Source organism: Symphalangus syndactylus, chromosome 5 (assembly GCF_028878055.3).
Source record: "Symphalangus syndactylus isolate Jambi chromosome 5, NHGRI_mSymSyn1-v2.1_pri, whole genome shotgun sequence".
Lineage (NCBI taxonomy): Eukaryota > Metazoa > Chordata > Mammalia > Primates > Hylobatidae > Symphalangus > Symphalangus syndactylus.
Genome location: NC_072427.2, coordinates 4,806,032 through 4,823,697, shown reverse-complemented (window position 1 = coordinate 4,823,697; position 17,666 = coordinate 4,806,032). Strand labels below are relative to the sequence as shown.

The window sequence follows — 17,666 nt, the reverse complement described above, 5'->3', positions numbered from 1 at the left end:
GCCCTACTTCTCCAGGCTTTGCTGACAGAGGCCTGCTTTTAATTTTTATTTTTATCCCATGACTTTTTAAAAAATCCCATAACTTCTTTTTTGTAACTTTTTTTGTAACTTTTCACAAAATTCTTCTCTACTTTTTTGCCACAACTTTTTTTACATTTTTTATCCCATAACTTTTTCACTCTATAACATTTTTTAATCCTGTAACTTTTTCATTTTGTGTTCTTTTAACAAACACTTGCATGGCTATATTACAATTTTGTAAAAATGAAACAGATCATCTCATGCCAAGCATGCCCAGCATTCTCACAGTATCAACACCTTTAATACTATAGTTTTTCAAGACTCGCAAAATAAAATTTTAAGGCAAAAACAGCACTTTGCAACAATTTAATAATTTATTACATTACAGTAGCATCACATTGGCAGTCAATAATGTCACTTTAGGCAAAAGTTTTTCAGTATTTCCATTATACATTCTGTTTACAAGAATTCATAAATTGGTCAAATTCATTCTAAGAAAACTTGGCAAATAAAGCTTTGGATTGGAATTGGCATTTCTTTCTCTACTTTTCCTTCCCACCGTTTCTTTCTTTTAAACTATAGTAGTCATATTTTAGAATGTTTTACTTATTTCAGAACTATAAGATAGCAGTTAAATTTTTTAATAGTTACATTATTTTTAAATGACTCTTTAAGATAACGTTTTAGAGAAACTGTATTATGGATAGGGCTGATTTACATTTTCAAATTTTCTAAAAATCAGCTTTGGTTTTAGAACTGATTTTTTTTCATGTCTGGAAAACCTATCAGGTTTAATCAAATACTTAAAAAATAATTATTATATATTGCAATCTTTAAATAGATGTTTTGATTCTTCCTGCAGAAATTCAAATTTATTCAGTTGAACTAGCATTTTAAAATTCTGTTTCTGATGAACTCTAACCTTCCTTCTAAGCAAATCAAAAGCTGCATTATACTGAATGAGGAAGAGCACAAATACTTGGCTGAATGAGGTATCGCAAAAGACTGTATGCACTTTGAAGAAAGACTTAAGTTAGTCATATGATTTCCATTCTTTTTAGCTTTCTCTTAAATATATGACAAATACCTACACAAAGAGTGGTATTTCAGTTAATATAGTAAATTTATTTCCAGACTGACATTCAGCTTAAACATGCCAGTATGTGATTTAATCCATAGGCACCTGATGAACACATTGTTCTCAGATTAGTTACAGATGCTAAATGCTATCCGAAGGTCATTCCTAGTCATTGATATTTATCGGGTAAAAGTGAAATGATTTCAACAATAAAAGTACCTTTGAAATAGTTTATCAATGTATTAGATAAACCCAGTTTCAGAATGATAAAGAAAAAACGTTAGACCAAATAGATGTGGCTAATTAACAGTGGTACGATTTCTAGCCTGAGGGTTTAAAATGGACTTAAAGTAACTGTCTTTAAACTGAACTCAAAGAATGCAAAAAGCAGCAAGTTCAGAAAATAAAAGGCAAGAACAGGACTTTAAGTCCGTTTTAAACCCACAGGCTAGAAATCGTACCACTGTTAATTAGCTGCATTATTTGGTCTAACATTTTTTCTTTTGCATTCTGAAACTGGGTTTATCTAATACACTGATACATTCATACAATTTGGAAGAGTCAGTTGAAGTCACAAGGACCCAATATTTGCGCTCTTTCAGTGAATGCAGGCAAATCTGTTATTCCATCGGCAGAATCGTATTGTTGCTCTCCTGTTAATGTCATATTTAGAAAAGTATCATGAGGACGCCAAATGCTAAAAATGGAGATGGTCTAGTAACTAGAAATCCCCACCTCAGGGAGCGCACGTACACATCTCCCTACATCCTAATAATGTGATGTGTTTTGGAACACAGACATTAGAACTTCATGAAGTTTGAACTGTTGAGTCTTTCCCAAGCATCATCAAGTTATGATTTAGGCAATGTATGACTGAAATCATTCATTCATCATGCATAGGCACAATCACATAAATATTGCACAAAATATGTCCCTAAGTGAAACTGAGAGGTGCAAAAACATATTTCACTCTTAGTAAACAAGTTTGTGAGGAAATGTAATTCTGTGATTGTATAGACACGTTTCCTGATAATACATTGGCATTCACAAACAGTAGATTGCACTGCAGTTTGTAAACATTTTAAATTGCATAAACTTCTCCTTGATTTTCAAATATAGTATAATACTGTCTACTAAAACTCCTTTTTGTTTCAACTAAGCACTCTCACATATATTAGTTTATAATAATTTTATTTATTTATTTATTTATTTATTTTTTTTTATTATACTTTAGGGTTTTAGGGTACATGTGCACAATGTGCAGGTTTGTTACATATGTATCCATGTGCCATGTTGATTTCCTGCACCCATTAATTCGTCATTTAGCATTAGGTGTATCTCCTAATGCTGTCCCTCCCCCCTCCCCCCACCCCACAACAGTCCCCGGAGCGTGATGTTCCCCTTCCTGTGTCCATGAGTTCTCATTGTTCAATTCCCACCTATGAGTGAGAACATGCGGTGTTTGGTTTTTTGTCCTTGCGATAGTTTACTGAGAATGATGTTTTCCAGTTTCATCCATGTCCCTACAAAGGACACGAACTCATCATTTTTTATGGCTGCATAGTATTCCATGGTGTATATGTGCCACATTTTCTTAATCCAGTCTATCGTTGTTGGACATTTGGGTTGGTTCCAACTCTTTGCTATTGTGAATAGTGCCGCAATAAACATACGTGTGCATGTGTCTTTATAGCAGCATGATTTATAGTCCTTTGGGTATATACCCAGTAATGGGATGGCTGGGTCAAATGGTATTTCTAGATCGAGATCCCTGAGGAATCGTCACACTGACTTCCACAATGGTTGAACTAGTTTACAGTCCCACCAACAGTGTAAAAGTGTTCCTATTTCTCCACATCCTCTCCAGCACCTGTTGTTTCCTGATTTTTTAATGATGGCCATTCTAACTGGTGTGAGATGGTATCTCACTGTGGTTTTGATTTGCATTTCTCTGATGGCCAGTGATGAGGAGCATTTCTTCATGTGTTTTTTGGCTGCATAAATGTCTTCTTTTGAGAAGTGTCTGTTCATGTCCTCTGCCCACTTTTTGATGGGGTTGTTTGTTTTTTTCTTGTAAATTTGTTTGAGTTCATTGTAGATTCTGGATATTAGCCCTTTGTCAGATGAGTAGGTTGCAAAAATTTTCTCCCATTGTGTAGGTTGCCTGTTCACTCTGATGATAGTTTCTTTTGCTGTGCAGAAGCTCTTTAGTTTAATGAGATCCCATTTGTCGATTTTGGCTTTTGATGCCATTGCTTTTGGTGTTTTAGACATGAAGTCCTTGCCCACGCCTATGTCCTGAATGGTATTGCCTAGGTTTTCTTGTAGGATTTTAATGGTTTTAGGTCTAACATATAAATCTTTAATCCATCTTGAATTAATTTTTGTATAAGGTGTAAGGAAGGGATCCAGTTGCAGCTTTCTACATATGGCTAGCCAGTTTTCCCAGCACCATTTATTAAATAGGGAATCCTTTCCCCATTTCTTGTTTTTGTCAGGTTTGTCAAAGATCAGATAGTTGTAGCTATGCGGCATCATTTCTGAGGGCTCTGTTCTGTTCCATTGATCTATGTCTCTGTTGTGGTACCAGTACCATGCTGTTTTGGTTACTGTAGCCTTGTAGTATAGTTTAAAGTCAGGTAGCGTGATGCCTCCAGCTTTGTTCTTTTGGCTTAGGATTGACTTGGCGATGCGGGCTCTTTTTTGGTTCCATATGAACTTTAAAGTAGTTTTTTCCAATTCTGTGAAGAAAGTCATTGGTAGCTTGATGGGGATGGCATTGAATCTATAAATTAGCTTGGGCAGTATGGCCATTTTCACGATATTGATTCTTCCAACCCATGAGCATGGAATGTTCTTCCATTTGTTTGTATCCTCTTTTATTTCATTGAGCAGTGGTTTGTAGTTCTCCTTGAAGAGGTCCTTCACGTCCCTTGTAAGTTGGATTCCTAGGTATTTTATTCTCTTTGAAGCAATTGTGAATGGGAGTTCACTCATGATTTGGCTCTCTGTTTGTCTGTTATTGGTGTACAAGAATGCTTGTGATTTTTGTACATTAATTTTGTATCCTGAGACGTTGCTGAAGTTGCTAATCAGCTTAAGGAGATTTTGGGCTGAGACAATGGGGTTTTCTAGATATACAATCATGTCATCTGCAAACAGGGACAATTTGACTTCCTCTTTTCCTAATTGAATACCCTTTATTTCCTTCTCTTGCCTGATTGCTCTGGCCAGAACTTCCAGCACTATGTTGAATAGTAGCGGTGAGAGAGGGCATCCCTGTCTTGTGCCAGTTTTCAGAGGGAATGCTTCCAGTTTTTGCCCATTCAGTATGATATTGGCTGTGGGTTTGTCGTAGATAGCTCTTATTATTTTGAGATACGTCCCATCAATACCTAATTTATTGAGAGTTTTTAGCATGAAGGGTTGTTGAATTTTGTCAAACGCCTTTTCTGCATCTATTGAGATAATCATGTGGTTTTTGTCTTTGGTTCTGTTTATATGCTGGATTACATTTATTGATTTGCATATGTTGAACCAGCCTTGCATCCCAGGGATGAAGCCCACTTGATCATGGTGGATAAGCTTTTTGATGTGCTGCTGGGTTTGGTTTGCCAGTATTTTATTGAGGATTTTTGCATCAATGTTCATCAAGGATATTGGTCTGAAATTCTCTTTTTTGGTTATGTCTCTGCCAGGTTTTGGTATCAGGACGATGCTGGCTTCGTAAAATGTGTTAGGGAGGATTCCCTCTTTTTCTATCGATTGGAATAGTTTCAGAAGGAATGGTACCAGTTCCTCCTTGTACCTCTGGTAGAATTCAGCTGTGAATCCATCAGGTCCTGGACTCTTTTTGGTTGGTAAGCTATTGATTATTGCCACAATTTCAGAACCTGTTATTGGTCTATTCAGAGATTCAACTTCTTCCTGGTTTAGTCTTGGGAGGGTGTATTTGTCGAGGAATTTATCCATTTCTTCCAGATTTTCTAGTTTATTTGCATAGAGGTGTTTGTAGTATTCTCTGATGGTAGATTGTATTTCTGTGGGATCGGTGGTGATATCCCCTTTTTCGTTTTTTATTGCATCTATTTGATTCTTCTCTCTTTTGTTCTTTATTAGTCTTGCTAGCGGTCCATCAATTTTGTTGATCTTTTCAAAAAACCAGCTCCTGGATTCATTAATTTTTTGAAGGGTTTTTTGTGTCTCTATTTCCTTCAGTTCTGCTCTGATTTTAGTTATTTCTAGCCTTCTGCTAGCTTTTGAATGTGTTTGCTCTTGCTTTTCTAGTTCTTTTAATTGTGATGTTAGGGTGTCAATTTTGGATCTTTCCTGCTTTCTCTTGTGGGCATTTAGTGCTATAAATTTCCCTCTACACACTGCTTTGAACGTGTCCCAGAGATTCTGGTATGTTGTGTCTTTGTTCTCGTTGGTTTCAAAGAACATCTTTATTTCTGCCTTCATTTCATTATGTACCCAATAGTCATTCAGGAGCAGGTTGTTCAGTTTCCATGTAGTTGAGCGGTTTTGACTGAGTTTCTTAATCCTGAGTTCTAGTTTGATTGCACTGTGGTCTGAGAGACAGTTTGTTATAATCTCTGTTCTTTTACATTTGCTGAGAAGAGCTTTACTTCCAACTATGTGGTCAATTTTGGAATAGGTGTGGTGTGGTGCTGAAAAAAATGTATATTCTGTTGATTTGGGGTGGAGAGTTCTGTAGATGTCTATTAGGTCCACTTTATGTAGAGCTGAGTTCAATTCCTGGATATCCTTGTTAACTTTCTGTCTCGTTGATCTGTCTAATGCTGACAGTGGGGTGTTAAAATCTCCCATTATTATTGTGTGGGAGTTTAAGTCCCTTTGTAGGTCACTGAGGACTTGCTTTATGAATCTGGGTGCTCCTGTGTTGGGTGCATATATATTTAGGATAGTTAGCTCTTCTTGTTGAATTGATCCCTTTACCATTATGTAATGGCCTTCTTTGTCTCTTTTGATCTTTGTTGGTTTAAAGTCTATTTTATCAGAGACTAGGATTGCAACCCCTGCCTTTTTTTGTTTTCCAGTTGCTTGATAGATCTTCCTCCATCCCTTTATTTTGAGTCTATGTGTGTCTCTGCACGTGAGATGGGTTTCCTGAATACAGCACACTGATGGGTCCTGACTCCTTATCCAGTTTGCCAGTCTGTGTCTTTTGATTGGAGCATTTAGCCCATTTACATTTAACGTTAATATTGTTATGTGTGAATCTGATCCTGTCATTATGATGTTAGTTGGTTATTTTGCTCATTAGTTGCTATAGTTTCTTCCTAGCCTCGATGGTCTTTACAATTTGGCATGTTTTTGCAGGGGCTGGTACCGGTTGTTCCTTTCCATGTTTAGTGCTTCCTTCAGGAGCTCTTTTAGGGCAGGCCTGGTGGTGACAAAATCACTCAGCGTTTGCTTGTCTGTAAAGTATTTTATTTCTCCTTCACTTATGAAGCTTAGTTTGGCAGGATAGGAAATTCTGGGTTGAAAATTCTTTTCTTTAAGAATGTTGAATATCGGCCCCCACTCTCTTCTGGCTTGTAGAGTTTCTGCTGAGAGATCAGCTGTTAGTCTGATGGGCTTCCCTTTGTGGGTAACCCGACCTTTCTCTCTGGCTGCCCTTAACATTTTTTCCTTCATTTCCACTTTGGTGAATCTGACAATTATGTGTCTTGGAGTTGCCCTTCTCGAGGAGTATCTTTGTGGCGTTCTCTGTATTTCCTGAATCTGAATGCTGGCCTGCCTTGCTAGATTGGGGAAGTTCTCCTGGATAATATCTTGCAGAGTGTTTTCCAACTTGGTTCCATTCTCCCCATCATTTTCAGGTACACCAATCAGACGTAGGTTTGGTCTTTTCACATAGTCCCAAATTTCTTGGAGGCTTTGTTCATTTCTTTTTATTCTTTTTTCTCTAAACTTCCCTTCTCTCTTCATTTCATTCATTTCATCTTCTATCAGCGATACCCTTTCTTCCAGTTGATCGCATCTGCTACTGAGGCTTCTGCATTCTTCGCGTAGTTCTCGAAACTTGGCTTTCAGCTCCATCATCTCCTTTAAGCCCTTCTCTCCATTGGTTATTCTAGTTATCCATTCTTCTAATTTTTTTTCAAAGTTTTTAACTTCTTTGCTATTGTTTTGAATTTCCTCTCGTAGCTCAGAGTAGTTTGATCGTCTGAAGCCTTCTTCTCTCAACTCATCAAAGTCATCCTCCATCCAGCTTTGTTCCGTTGCTGGTGAGGAACTGCGTTCCTTTGGAGGAGGAGAGGTGCTCTGTTTTTTAGAGTTTCCAGTTTTTTTGGTCTGTTTTTTCCCCATCTTTGTGGTTTTGTCTACTTTTTGTCTTCGATGATGGTGATGTACAGATGGGTTTTTGGTGTGGATGCCCTTTCTGTTTGTTAATTTTCCTTCTACCAGACAAGACCCTCAGCTGCAGGTCTGTTGGAGTTTACTAGAGGTCCACTCCAGACCCTGTTTGGCTGGGTGTCAGCAGCGGTGGCTGCAGAACAGCGGATTTTCGTGAGACCACAAATTCAGCTGTCTGATAGTTCCTCTGAAAGTTTTGTCTCAGAGGAGTACCCGGTTGAATAAGGTGTCAGTCTGTCCCACTGGGGGGGTGCCTCCCAGTTAGGCTGCTCAGGGGTGAGGGACCCACTCTAGGAGGCAGTCTGTCCGTTCTCAGATCTCCAGCTGCGTGCTGGGAGAACCACTACTCTCTTCAAAGCTGTCAGTCAGACAGGGACATTTAAGGCTGTGGAGGTTCTCGCTGAGTTTTTGGTTGTCTGTGCCCTGCCCCCAGAGGTGGAGCCTACAGAGGCAGGCGGGCCTCCTTGAGCTGTGGTGGGCTCCACCCAGTTCGAGCTTCCTGGCTGCTTTGTTTACCTAAGCAAGCCTGGGCAATGGCGGGCGCCCCTCCCCCAGCCTCGCTGCCGCCTTGCAGGGTGATCTCAGACTGCTGTGCTAGCAATCAGCAAGACTCTGTGGGCATAGGACCCTCCGAGCCAGGTGCGGGACACAATCTCCTAGTGTGCCGTTTTCCAGGCCCGTTGGAAAAGCGCAGTATTAGGACGGGACTGACCCGATATTCCAGGTGCCGTCTGTTTTCCCTTTCTTTGACTAGGAAAGGGAACTCCCTGACCCCTTGCGCTTCCCGAGTGAGGCAATGCCTCGCCCTGCTTCGGCTCGCGCACAGTGCGCTTCACCGACTGTCCTGAACCCACTGTTAGGCACTCCCTAGTGAGATGAAACCGGTACCTCAAGCAGAAATGCAGAAATCACCCGTCTTCTGTGTCGCTGGGGCTGGGAGCTGGAGACCGGAGCTGTTCCTATTCGGCCATCTTGGCTCCACCCTCAATTTTATTATTTTTTAAAGTGTTTTCCATTCAAGGAAAAGAAGTAACTTCCTATGTCAGAGTAACCAAGGTGGTTGAAGAATAGGTATTAGCCAGAGAGGTCTAGATGGTAAAAATCAGTCTTCAAGCCTCAAAGAAGCTCCATGAACAGAGAGGAATGCCAGGTGTCACACAGCTTTCCTTCACTCTAATTCATTCTTGACTAGAGCCTGTATGCCTGTTCCAGGGACATTTAAACTCTTAAAGGATTTCTTATGATCTTCACTAAATACATTAAGAAGAATGCCAACCAGCACTCTTTTGTGTACTGGGACATGTGCTCATGTGATTAAAACAGGTAACATCAACTCTGACTTTAAAATGTATTATAGATACAAATGCTCTAAGCTAGGAAAGGTTTTCCACATCTACAGTCAACGATGAGAGCCTTTCGTTCCTCGGAAATAATCACTTTTTAGGTCATCGAGAAAGAGTACAACTGCTGCAGCTCATGATGCAATATCTTCATGAGCCCAGAGCATATACAAATCCGAAGGGAACTACCATAGTACAGCGCTAATTCTTGGCACCGGAACAAATGAAATACACACTATCCTGCACATACCTGCCAGAGCAGGCCACTTTCCTCTTCTGTGAGATTTTAAAAGCTCCCCCAAAATGTTACTACTCCCATCACCAATACACAGAAAATAGGGGAAAGGCATTTCCAGTTCTCGGCCTTTAAACAACTCTAAATGTCAGTACTCATAGTGGCATATTACAAAGTAATAAACAGTGCACACTTGGGGGCAAACCACATATTGAGCTAATGAAGAGCTCACTGTGATTAAGATCAGATGAAACAATAGCAGAACATAAGCAAATTTTATCTGAATTCTGTAATGAATACACATGCTGCAATAACATTAAAAAAGCATGGCAGCCTATTCCAAACTAGCAACAATAATTTTGTGCAAATAGTGGGTCTTTGTGTATTTGAACTCCCACCACATAAGGGCAAACTCGATATGCATGCTAATGACCTACAATTATGAAACTAAAAAAGAAAAATGCTAAAGGATGCCAGAGTGAACATCAGTGAAAGCCACAGAGACCCACTCTCCTTTAACTTTTTACAAATAAACTATAAATTACAAACACAAATAATCATGAGTGGCTCTAACATTGAAGTAAATGAATTGGGTAGGAGATTAACCCCATAACTTTGTTTCCTCTTTTAAAATTTCTTGAGCAGCTCTTTGACGATGGTGATGTTTATCTCCTTCTTCTCAGCAGCCAAGCCCAGCAAAAGAACAGCATACAGGAGTTGCTGCCCAAGCCTGGGTGCTCCACACTGTCAGTGAGGCTCACCTCACAAAGATCTTTGGAGAGATGGAGGTGGGGATCTGAGGGCAGTGTGAGCCTCCCCTGCCCCTGCCTGCCCACCCTGCCTGAGGACTCTACTCACCACCATGCTTGTCAGCACCCGCAAGCTCCTGGGGGGCTGGGGCGCCTGGACCGGGCTCATCAGCAGGGTTCAGGGCAGTGGCCGGGAATTTGCCGTGTCCCTCGTTGTAGTCATCACAAGCCACAACATCGTCTCCGGCAGCTCCAGCAGCTTCACCTGGAGGGAGGGGTGCTCAGCTGTTACGCACCTACCGGCGCCCACAGTCGCGCCCACCCCCACCCCTGCAGAGATGCTGTACACCCTACATTCATCTCCTCCTTGTCCTGGACCAGCCTGATGATGTCCTCCTCCTGTTGCCGCATCTTGGGCACTGCCCCCTGGCTGTGTTCTAGGGTGATGCACATTCCTGTGGGAGGACAGGGCTCAGACGCTGAGGCCCCTCCGATGGCCCTGCAGCTCTCCCTGCCGTGCCCTGGCCTCCCGCTCACTGATGGCTTCTGTCTTTCCAGTACTGGAGGAATTGAAGTTCTAGCTTCTCCACTCGCTCCCCCAGGTCCGCCTTCTCCTCCAGGAGGTCCATAAGGCCGCTCTGGAGCCAAAATAATGGGGTCACATCTCGGCAGCGACCTGCCCCACCCCTGCCCTTCTTGGCCCATGCCAGGACTCACCTCCAGCTTCTCCATGACCTCCTGCACGGCCCGGTGGGTCTTCCCACTCACAGACTCGCCCCCAGTCACTGGGGCTGGGACCGCTGCCTCTGGCTTCTGCTGGGCCGAAGCCACCAGGTGAGCCAGGCGCTGGCAGCACACCCTCTGCTCTTTCACCTGCTCTCGTAACCGTTCCTGCTCCTCCTGGGCATTGGCTCCAGCGGAGTTGAAAAATGCAACCTGAGGGCAAGAGGTGAGCATTCTTGTAGGGGCATACACAGAACAAATGGCAGAGAGGTGGAGCGCAGCCCCTTCCTTTGGGGCCTCAGAGAGTGCACCTGTTGGTCACAGGTGAAATGGTGTCTGACCACTGGCTCCCGGAAGGGGTGAGGGTCCAGAGAAATCAGAAGGCAGGGAAACCAAGAGCATAAAGGGGTCTTGGAGGGACCACAGAGGAAGGTGGCAAAATGGGTGCAGGGGGAGTGAGGCTCACCGTGGCCTCCCAGCTCTCTAGGTCCTCCGGGTTGCTCAGCATTGGCTGAGGTGCCTCCTCATCTTCATTGTCCAGATGTCCTCCTTCATCTCCTGTGGGGGGTGGCCAGAAGGGTCCTCAGACAACCCAACAAGGGAGGTACTGTGGGCCCACTTGTGCCTCCACCCTCACTGTGTAACCCTGGGCCAGCCACTACCCAGACAGCAATGAGCTGCTGTTATTTTTACTTTTAAGAACCAGGATCAGGCATAGTCCCACTACTGGTCGGTGTGGGAGTTCTGACCCACTCCCTTTCTGACCTGGGCCAGTTCAGCCATCCTTAGGCAACTTGGTGGCCCCCCCGCTCCCAGGAGGTCACCATATTGTTGCCGAACTTAGTGCGGGCACCCGGTTGGCATAAGGACCAGCTGTTCTAAAGGTCTCTTCCAACTCCTCAATCCTATGCTGCTAACAGTCCCCGCTTCCTCCTGGGGCTCTCTCCTCTTCCTCTGGGCAGTCTCCTGTACCTTCCCCAGGGAGAGCTATGAGGCTCAACTGGGCCTGTAGGGGCTGGTTCTGCTGGCTGGCAGCTTCCAGGCACTCCTAAGGGGCCAGGAAAGGGTGAGAATGCACAGAGTTTGTCAGGTTGTCCCCCTTAGGGCCCTGGCCTCAGCAGCTCCGTCCCCTGGGTCTCCTGCAACTTTTGGCGGGCCAGGTTAGCTACCGCTTTGCCACAAGCTTCCTGCTGCTGCAGCTGGTTCGTTAGCTGGGTCTGCTGCAGTAACTGGCTGTGCAGCGCCTCCGTCTCAGATGTCTGCTGCTGACAGGCGGCCACCTGCTCCTGATAGGTGCCCACGTACTGCTGCAGGTGACCCAGGTAATAGTCTAGCTGCTGCTGCAGACTCTGAGCCTCTTGGCTCTTCAGCTGCACCTGCAGGAAGACCCTGGGCATGAGGGCACATGGTTGCTGGCTTCCAGATTCTGGGCCCATTAATAGAGTAGCGAGGGCATTGTGGGGCTCTGTTGCCTGCCCAGGCCCCTGGCCTCTTGCTCCAGGCCTAAGTGACTGCCTCCTTTTCCTAGAACCCCATGCCTCCTTCCCCAGCCTCAAATCTCATACCCTCTTCTCACCATTTAAACTGTAGGCCACAGACTGGTGGAAAAGCACTGGAAGCCAACCACTATCTGCTAAGTGTGCTACATGCCTAATGCTTTCCAAGTGTTATCTCAATTAATCCTCAGCACCTCTGTAAGGAAAATGTTAACTTCCTTTTGAAGTTAAACGAACAGAGACTTAGAGATGCAAAGTACTTGATTGGTGACCAGTGGAACCGAGGCTGGAATCCAGTTTTAATCTAAGAAGCCTTTTTGTTTTGTTTGGAGACAGAGTGTCACTCTGTGGGCCAGGCTGGAGTGCAGTGGTGCAATCTCAGCTCACTGCAACCTCCACCTCCTGGGCTCAAGCGATTCTCATGCCTCAGCCTCCTGAGTAGGTGGGATTACAGGCATGTGCCATCATGCCCGGCTAATTTTTTTTTTTTTTTTTTTTGGTAATTTTAGTGGAGATGAGGTTTTACCATGTTGGCCAGGCTGATCTCAAACTGCTGACCTCAAGTGATTCTCCTGCCTTAGCCTCCCAAAGTGCTGGGATTATAGGTGTGAGCCACCGTGCCTGGCATAAGGAGCCTCTTATACCACTGTCTCTTCCCCTATGACTGGGGACTCCATGCCGCTAGCTGGGATGATGATGTCCAGACCTGGGAGGAGCCCAGGGCTACCCACCTCTAAAAGTCAGAAGGCAGGAAGCAAGAAATAGTCACAGGACTGTCCTGGAGGGTGCTGGGGTCACCTGCCCACAGGCTAGAGCTGCCTCTGGCCTGGCACCTCCCCTCCCAACATGCTGGTGCCCTCCTCCCAGCCCTTCTTGGATGGGGCAGAGGTTACTGTCTCCTTCACCTTGCCAAGCTTCTCCTGCAGCTCCTCTACTTGCTGCTCCAACTGCAGAGAGCTCTTGTTCTCATTGTTCTGGACAGAGAGAAGCAATCGGCAGCCGCTCACTGCAGCTGGAGACCCCAGAACTTGGTGTCTGCCTCCCATGGCACTGGGAAGGGTGGAGGCAGGTTAGAAAAATCATCCCCTCTCTCCCACAGTCACCAGAGCATGGCTCTGGCTCACAGGTGCCTTTAGAAGTAACATTTCACGTGAGGGCTACACTGCCCCATTTTACAGGTGGGGAAATGAAGGCCTGGAGGGCTAGGGAGGAGGGCAGGCTCCCTAGGTGGGGCAACGCACCAGCACCTCGAAGCTACTCTGTGGCTCGGCCAGCTGCTGAAGCCTCGCTTCCTGCTCCCAAAGCCTCTCCCCCTGCTCCCGAAGCCTCGCGTCCTGCTCCCGAAGCCTCTCCTTTTGCCCCGATATCAGGACACTCATGCCCTTATTGTTGTCCACCTGGGCTTGGAGTTCTGCTGCCACTCTCTCAACCTCCTTCCTCAGGTGCTGCAGCTCCACCTCAGAGGGCACTGCTGGAGGCTCCAGGGTCAGGGGTTCAGCTGAGAAAGGAAGCAGACAATAAGGGCCTCTGGATTCTCAAACAAACAAGCAAAAACCCTCCTCTTGGTGCACAGCTCCTCTCAGGCTCCCCAAACTTGGCCTCACTGCTACTGATTCCTCACAACTGGATAGTAGCCTATCTTCCAAGCCACTTTCAGATAGAGAGCACTGTGGGTGGCTGACAACAGGCCCTCTTTGCTGATGGGGACACTGAGGCTCATGGAGATGACAAGACTTGCCATCTCCTGGCACAGACCTCTTTCCCTGTGCCTCAAAGCCCTTCCATCCACCCACCTCCCTGGGGCATTCTAAGCCACCCCCACAGTCCTCTGATGCCAGTCCTGCTCCCAGGTCACGCCAGCCCCATCTTACCCATCTGGTTTTTGAGTTTGACAAGCTCCTCTCCAGCTTCTCTACCCGATGCGTTTCATGCTTCTTCTCCTTCTTTAATGTGCGAACCTGCCCAAGGCACAGGGGAAAGGGACCTGGAGAGAGGGGCTGGAGGCTGGACAGGCTGCCGTTTCCCTCTCTGCCCCCACCTCCACAAAGCCCAGACCCAGGACCACCTCCGGCTGTACTATTATTTTACAGATGCCCAGAAACATCCAGTGACTTATCTAAGGTGGGGGGCTGAAGGGTCAGATCTCACCTCCTGTGACATTTTCCTCATCCTCTGCTGCCACTGGGCCCTCTCTTCTTTTATATGTTGAGCATATTCATCTCTCTCTAGCCGGATTTGTTTAAGCAACTCCTTCAACTGCAAGAAAGGGCACAGAAGTTAGGAAGGGCTGTCACTGGTCCTCACCTGCTCCTGGCCACCTGGGGTCATCTTCCTTCCACATCCCTCCCTCTGCAAAACCTCACCCGTGTCGCTTGTGCATTCAGCAGTGCCTGCTCCTGTATGGACCGCTCTAACTGCTACTCGATAACTGCTTTACTGCGGCTCGAGGTCTGATGGTGAAGAGTGAGAAGTTTCGATCTGGAGAACCCGGGCCATTCCACAGTTCCCCTTGAAAGGGTCAGGCTAGGCTCAATATACAGCTCAGTAAAGAGCAAGGCCTTTCCAAGCCCGTGGTCTGGTTTTTAAAAGAACTCAGTCAAGTTGGAAGGGACAGGGAAAGAGATCGAATTTACAGCTGGCTAAGAGAGGCCCAGAGAGATCAGATAATATTGCTTTGTTATGACTTTTATTGCTACCACTGTTTGAACCTTTATGGAGTGCTTCACCAGGTACCATGCTAGCAATCCCATTTAATCCTTGCAACCAGCCTAGGAGACAGTTACTATGATTACCTCTATTGTGTAGATGAAAACGGAGTATTCAAGGTTAAGTGCTTGCCTAAGATCACTTAGGCAGAGCTGGGATTTGAACACCCAGATCTATGTGACTCTCTAAGCCCATTTTTCTTGCTGGGGGTGGGGGCACAGATAGGAAGGGGAAAATTAATCTTTTGTTCACATTTTGAATGGATGATACATTCGCATAGTCCAAAACTCAGAAGGTACAGAAGGGAAGTATCTCCCAGCCACCCTGTTGCTCTCTCCTGAGTTTTTTATGAACCCTTGCATACATGTTTTATGTATATTATCATAGTATGCACACACACACACACACACACAGTTTCCTCTGTCTACAGAAATGGTAACATATTAAATGTACTCTTCTGTACCTTCACAGTACAAGTACCTAATAACCCACCTAGGACTTGGCCAAGACCACAGCCAGGTAAGGGCAGGGCAGGCACTTGGCCTCCAAGCTCTGCGTCCAGTGCTTGCTCCCCACAGTGGCCCCCAACTCACTCAGAGCAGCTGACTCAGCCCCAGGCTGCTCTAACAACCATACACAAAAGCGGGAAATGGCCATGCTGCATTCTGGGCAGGACACTCCATCCTGCAGAAGGGACCTTTAGGCTCACTCCTCCATCTAGGAAGCCAAGCTGCCAGGGGATGGGGCACATGGCTGAACTCACACTGTCCTCCTTCTTCTCCTGTGTGGCAGTGACAGCAGAGAGAGCCCTAACTCTGCTATACGCTGCAATGAATGTTGCAGGCAGATGGCCAGATCCTTGGACTCATCTCTAATGAGAGAGTTGAGATGGGACCCGAAAGACTCTCCCTAAAGACATGTCAAAGTGCCAGGTTGAAAGATGACAGGGTGCCCAGATTCCTACCTTCAAAATATTTGAGAGAACGTTTCGTGTGATAAAGGTCCGTATTTAGTTTCCCTTCTGTGTGTTCAATCTCTGGATTTGAACTTTTGGGAGAAAAGCCAAGCAAGTGCTGAAAGAGAAGGAAAGAAACATTCTCCGGAGGACAGGAGGGAACTGCACACCCTCCACTCACCTCTAACTCTTTTTTGGCTTTCCATTTCTCATTGTTTGCTTTCTTTTCCTGTGGGAAGAGGAAGACAGAGCTCTTACCAGGGGGAGGCAGAGATGGCACAGCAAGAGACATGCCCCCAGAATGCCACCAATGCCCCAGGACAGGCCCATCCATGGGACCAGGTTATCAGGGACCCTGTGGGGATGGGGTGGAATCTGAGGGGTGAGCCTTCTTCCCCAGGCTGGGAGTGGATGAGATAAGACTGGGGCCTCTACATCTGAGTGCCCCCCAAACCCAGCAGTCATGTCATGAGCAAACAAAGGAATCACGTTACTTCTTCCAGCTGATGTTCCACTTGTTTCTTCTGTTCTTTCTGTGGGGATAGTCAAATTAAGATGATGGAGGGTGGCCCCCTCAGCTCTATTCCCCAGACCAGGAAGCGGTAGGCAGGGGCCAGGAATGGATTTTAAAGAAAAAGTTCTCAGACCCAATGGGAACACGAACTGGTAAACTCTCTTCAAGCTCCCAAGGACAGAGGATTTGGGTCTTTGTTGGTTTTCGCCCACAGCCACAAAACGCGAAGTCTGAATCTGGAATCTCTTGAGAGTAACATAAACCTCTAGAAATGGAGTCTGAGAAAGGGCCCCCCTTCTGCCAGCTTGTGATTTAGAAAAGTGTGTTCATTCAATAAACATTTACTGAGTACGTACAGGCCAGGTACGGTTCTTCACAGCAGATATAGGATGGAAAAGGACAGACAGGAGCCCTTGGCCCTGAGGTTTCCATTCTAGGGGGCCTTTAAATCTCGGACTCTCAGAGCTGACAGAGACCTTTGATACTCACTACCTCCTCTCAAAACACGAGCCCAAAAAGGAGAGGTGGCTTGTCCAGAATCAAAGAGCAAGTTAGGGACTGAGTCACAGCAGAAATACGGGGCCCCTGACAACCAATCAGGCTAGCACTTCCCCAAGAGGCAACAATCCCAGAGCGTGTGTAGCAAGGACTGGAGCAGGGGTGTCTGGAGAGGAGAGAGTCCTCAAAGGGCAGCAAAAGAAGAGCCGTGCTTCGTGTTCTGGGGTCCCTCCAGGTGAGGCCTGGGTGCCCCAGATCCCTATTTGCCCTTGGCACCAGGGGCCCCCGGCCCCTTTCTTCAGGGCCCCAAGGGGAAATGAGCCCAGGATTGGCAGGGTGGAATCAGGGGACCCCACTGGACTCTTACCAAAGATTTGATGGTGTTCTTCAGTTGACTGGTTTTTACAGTCCTGGAGTCCAGGACTACTGCTGGTTCTTGGCACGGGCTCTGCGGCACATGCAGCAAGGAGGAGGTGGAGGAGGAGTGGAGTGGGGGAGAGGTAGAACAATCATTAGGGCTGCAGTGTGTGTGGACTGTCTCAGCTGGCAGAGGGGCACCTGGTCCCCGCTGTGGGAAAAGGTTAGAGGGCTGGCCTGCAGGGTCACTGCACCTCCGCCCAGAGCCTCTTGCATCCAGATCCTTCAGGGTAGCAGATGATGTAGGGCCCTCCCTGTGGATACCTGGTGCTGACTACAAGAGATGAGAGTGCACATGGAGATGTTCTGTCCCCCTCAGTGTCTAAGCCCTCTGACTTCCTTTCTTCCCCATCAACTGGCAACATTTTCTGCTTATCTTGGACCTTTTCTCCCAAAACTCCTTTGTAACAACTTCTCTCATGGTTCTTATCTCCCCACCATCCCACCCTGGGGCCCTTTCAGTGACTCCTGATGGCAAGTGGCTGTTCTCATTGTCCTGGCTTCCCCTTCAGACTGGGGATGAGGAAAATCAAACAGCAATGACCATATC

The 17,666-nt window shown here is 45.9% G+C and overlaps 2 protein-coding genes across 2 annotated transcripts; both read right to left on the bottom strand.

Annotated features, from left to right (window-relative positions):
• Window positions 1-9,075: 9,075 nt before the first annotated feature.
• Window positions 9,076-17,524, bottom strand: LOC129481971 (golgin subfamily A member 8A-like). Its single transcript, XM_055277024.2, is given in 19 exon segments — window positions 9,076-9,830; window positions 9,917-10,072; window positions 10,162-10,262; window positions 10,345-10,445; window positions 10,576-10,613; window positions 12,895-13,000; window positions 13,268-13,524; window positions 13,898-13,915; window positions 13,918-13,984; window positions 14,175-14,282; window positions 14,390-14,476; window positions 15,496-15,542; window positions 15,545-15,601; window positions 15,697-15,750; window positions 15,753-15,779; window positions 15,865-15,916; window positions 16,182-16,220; window positions 17,067-17,358; window positions 17,405-17,524. Coding segments are annotated over 19 exon segments (1,791 nt in total). The 5' UTR covers window positions 17,482-17,524; the 3' UTR covers window positions 9,076-9,723.
• On the bottom strand, window positions 11,382-12,593 carry LOC129481979 (golgin subfamily A member 2-like). Its single transcript, XM_055277032.2, has 2 exons — window positions 11,663-12,593; window positions 11,382-11,580 (listed from the first exon to the last, which is right to left on the bottom strand). Exons 1-2 carry the CDS (start codon window positions 11,964-11,966, stop codon window positions 11,444-11,446), a joined length of 441 nt encoding a protein of 146 aa, XP_055133007.1. The 5' UTR covers window positions 11,967-12,593; the 3' UTR covers window positions 11,382-11,443.
• Window positions 17,525-17,666: the final 142 nt, after the last annotated feature.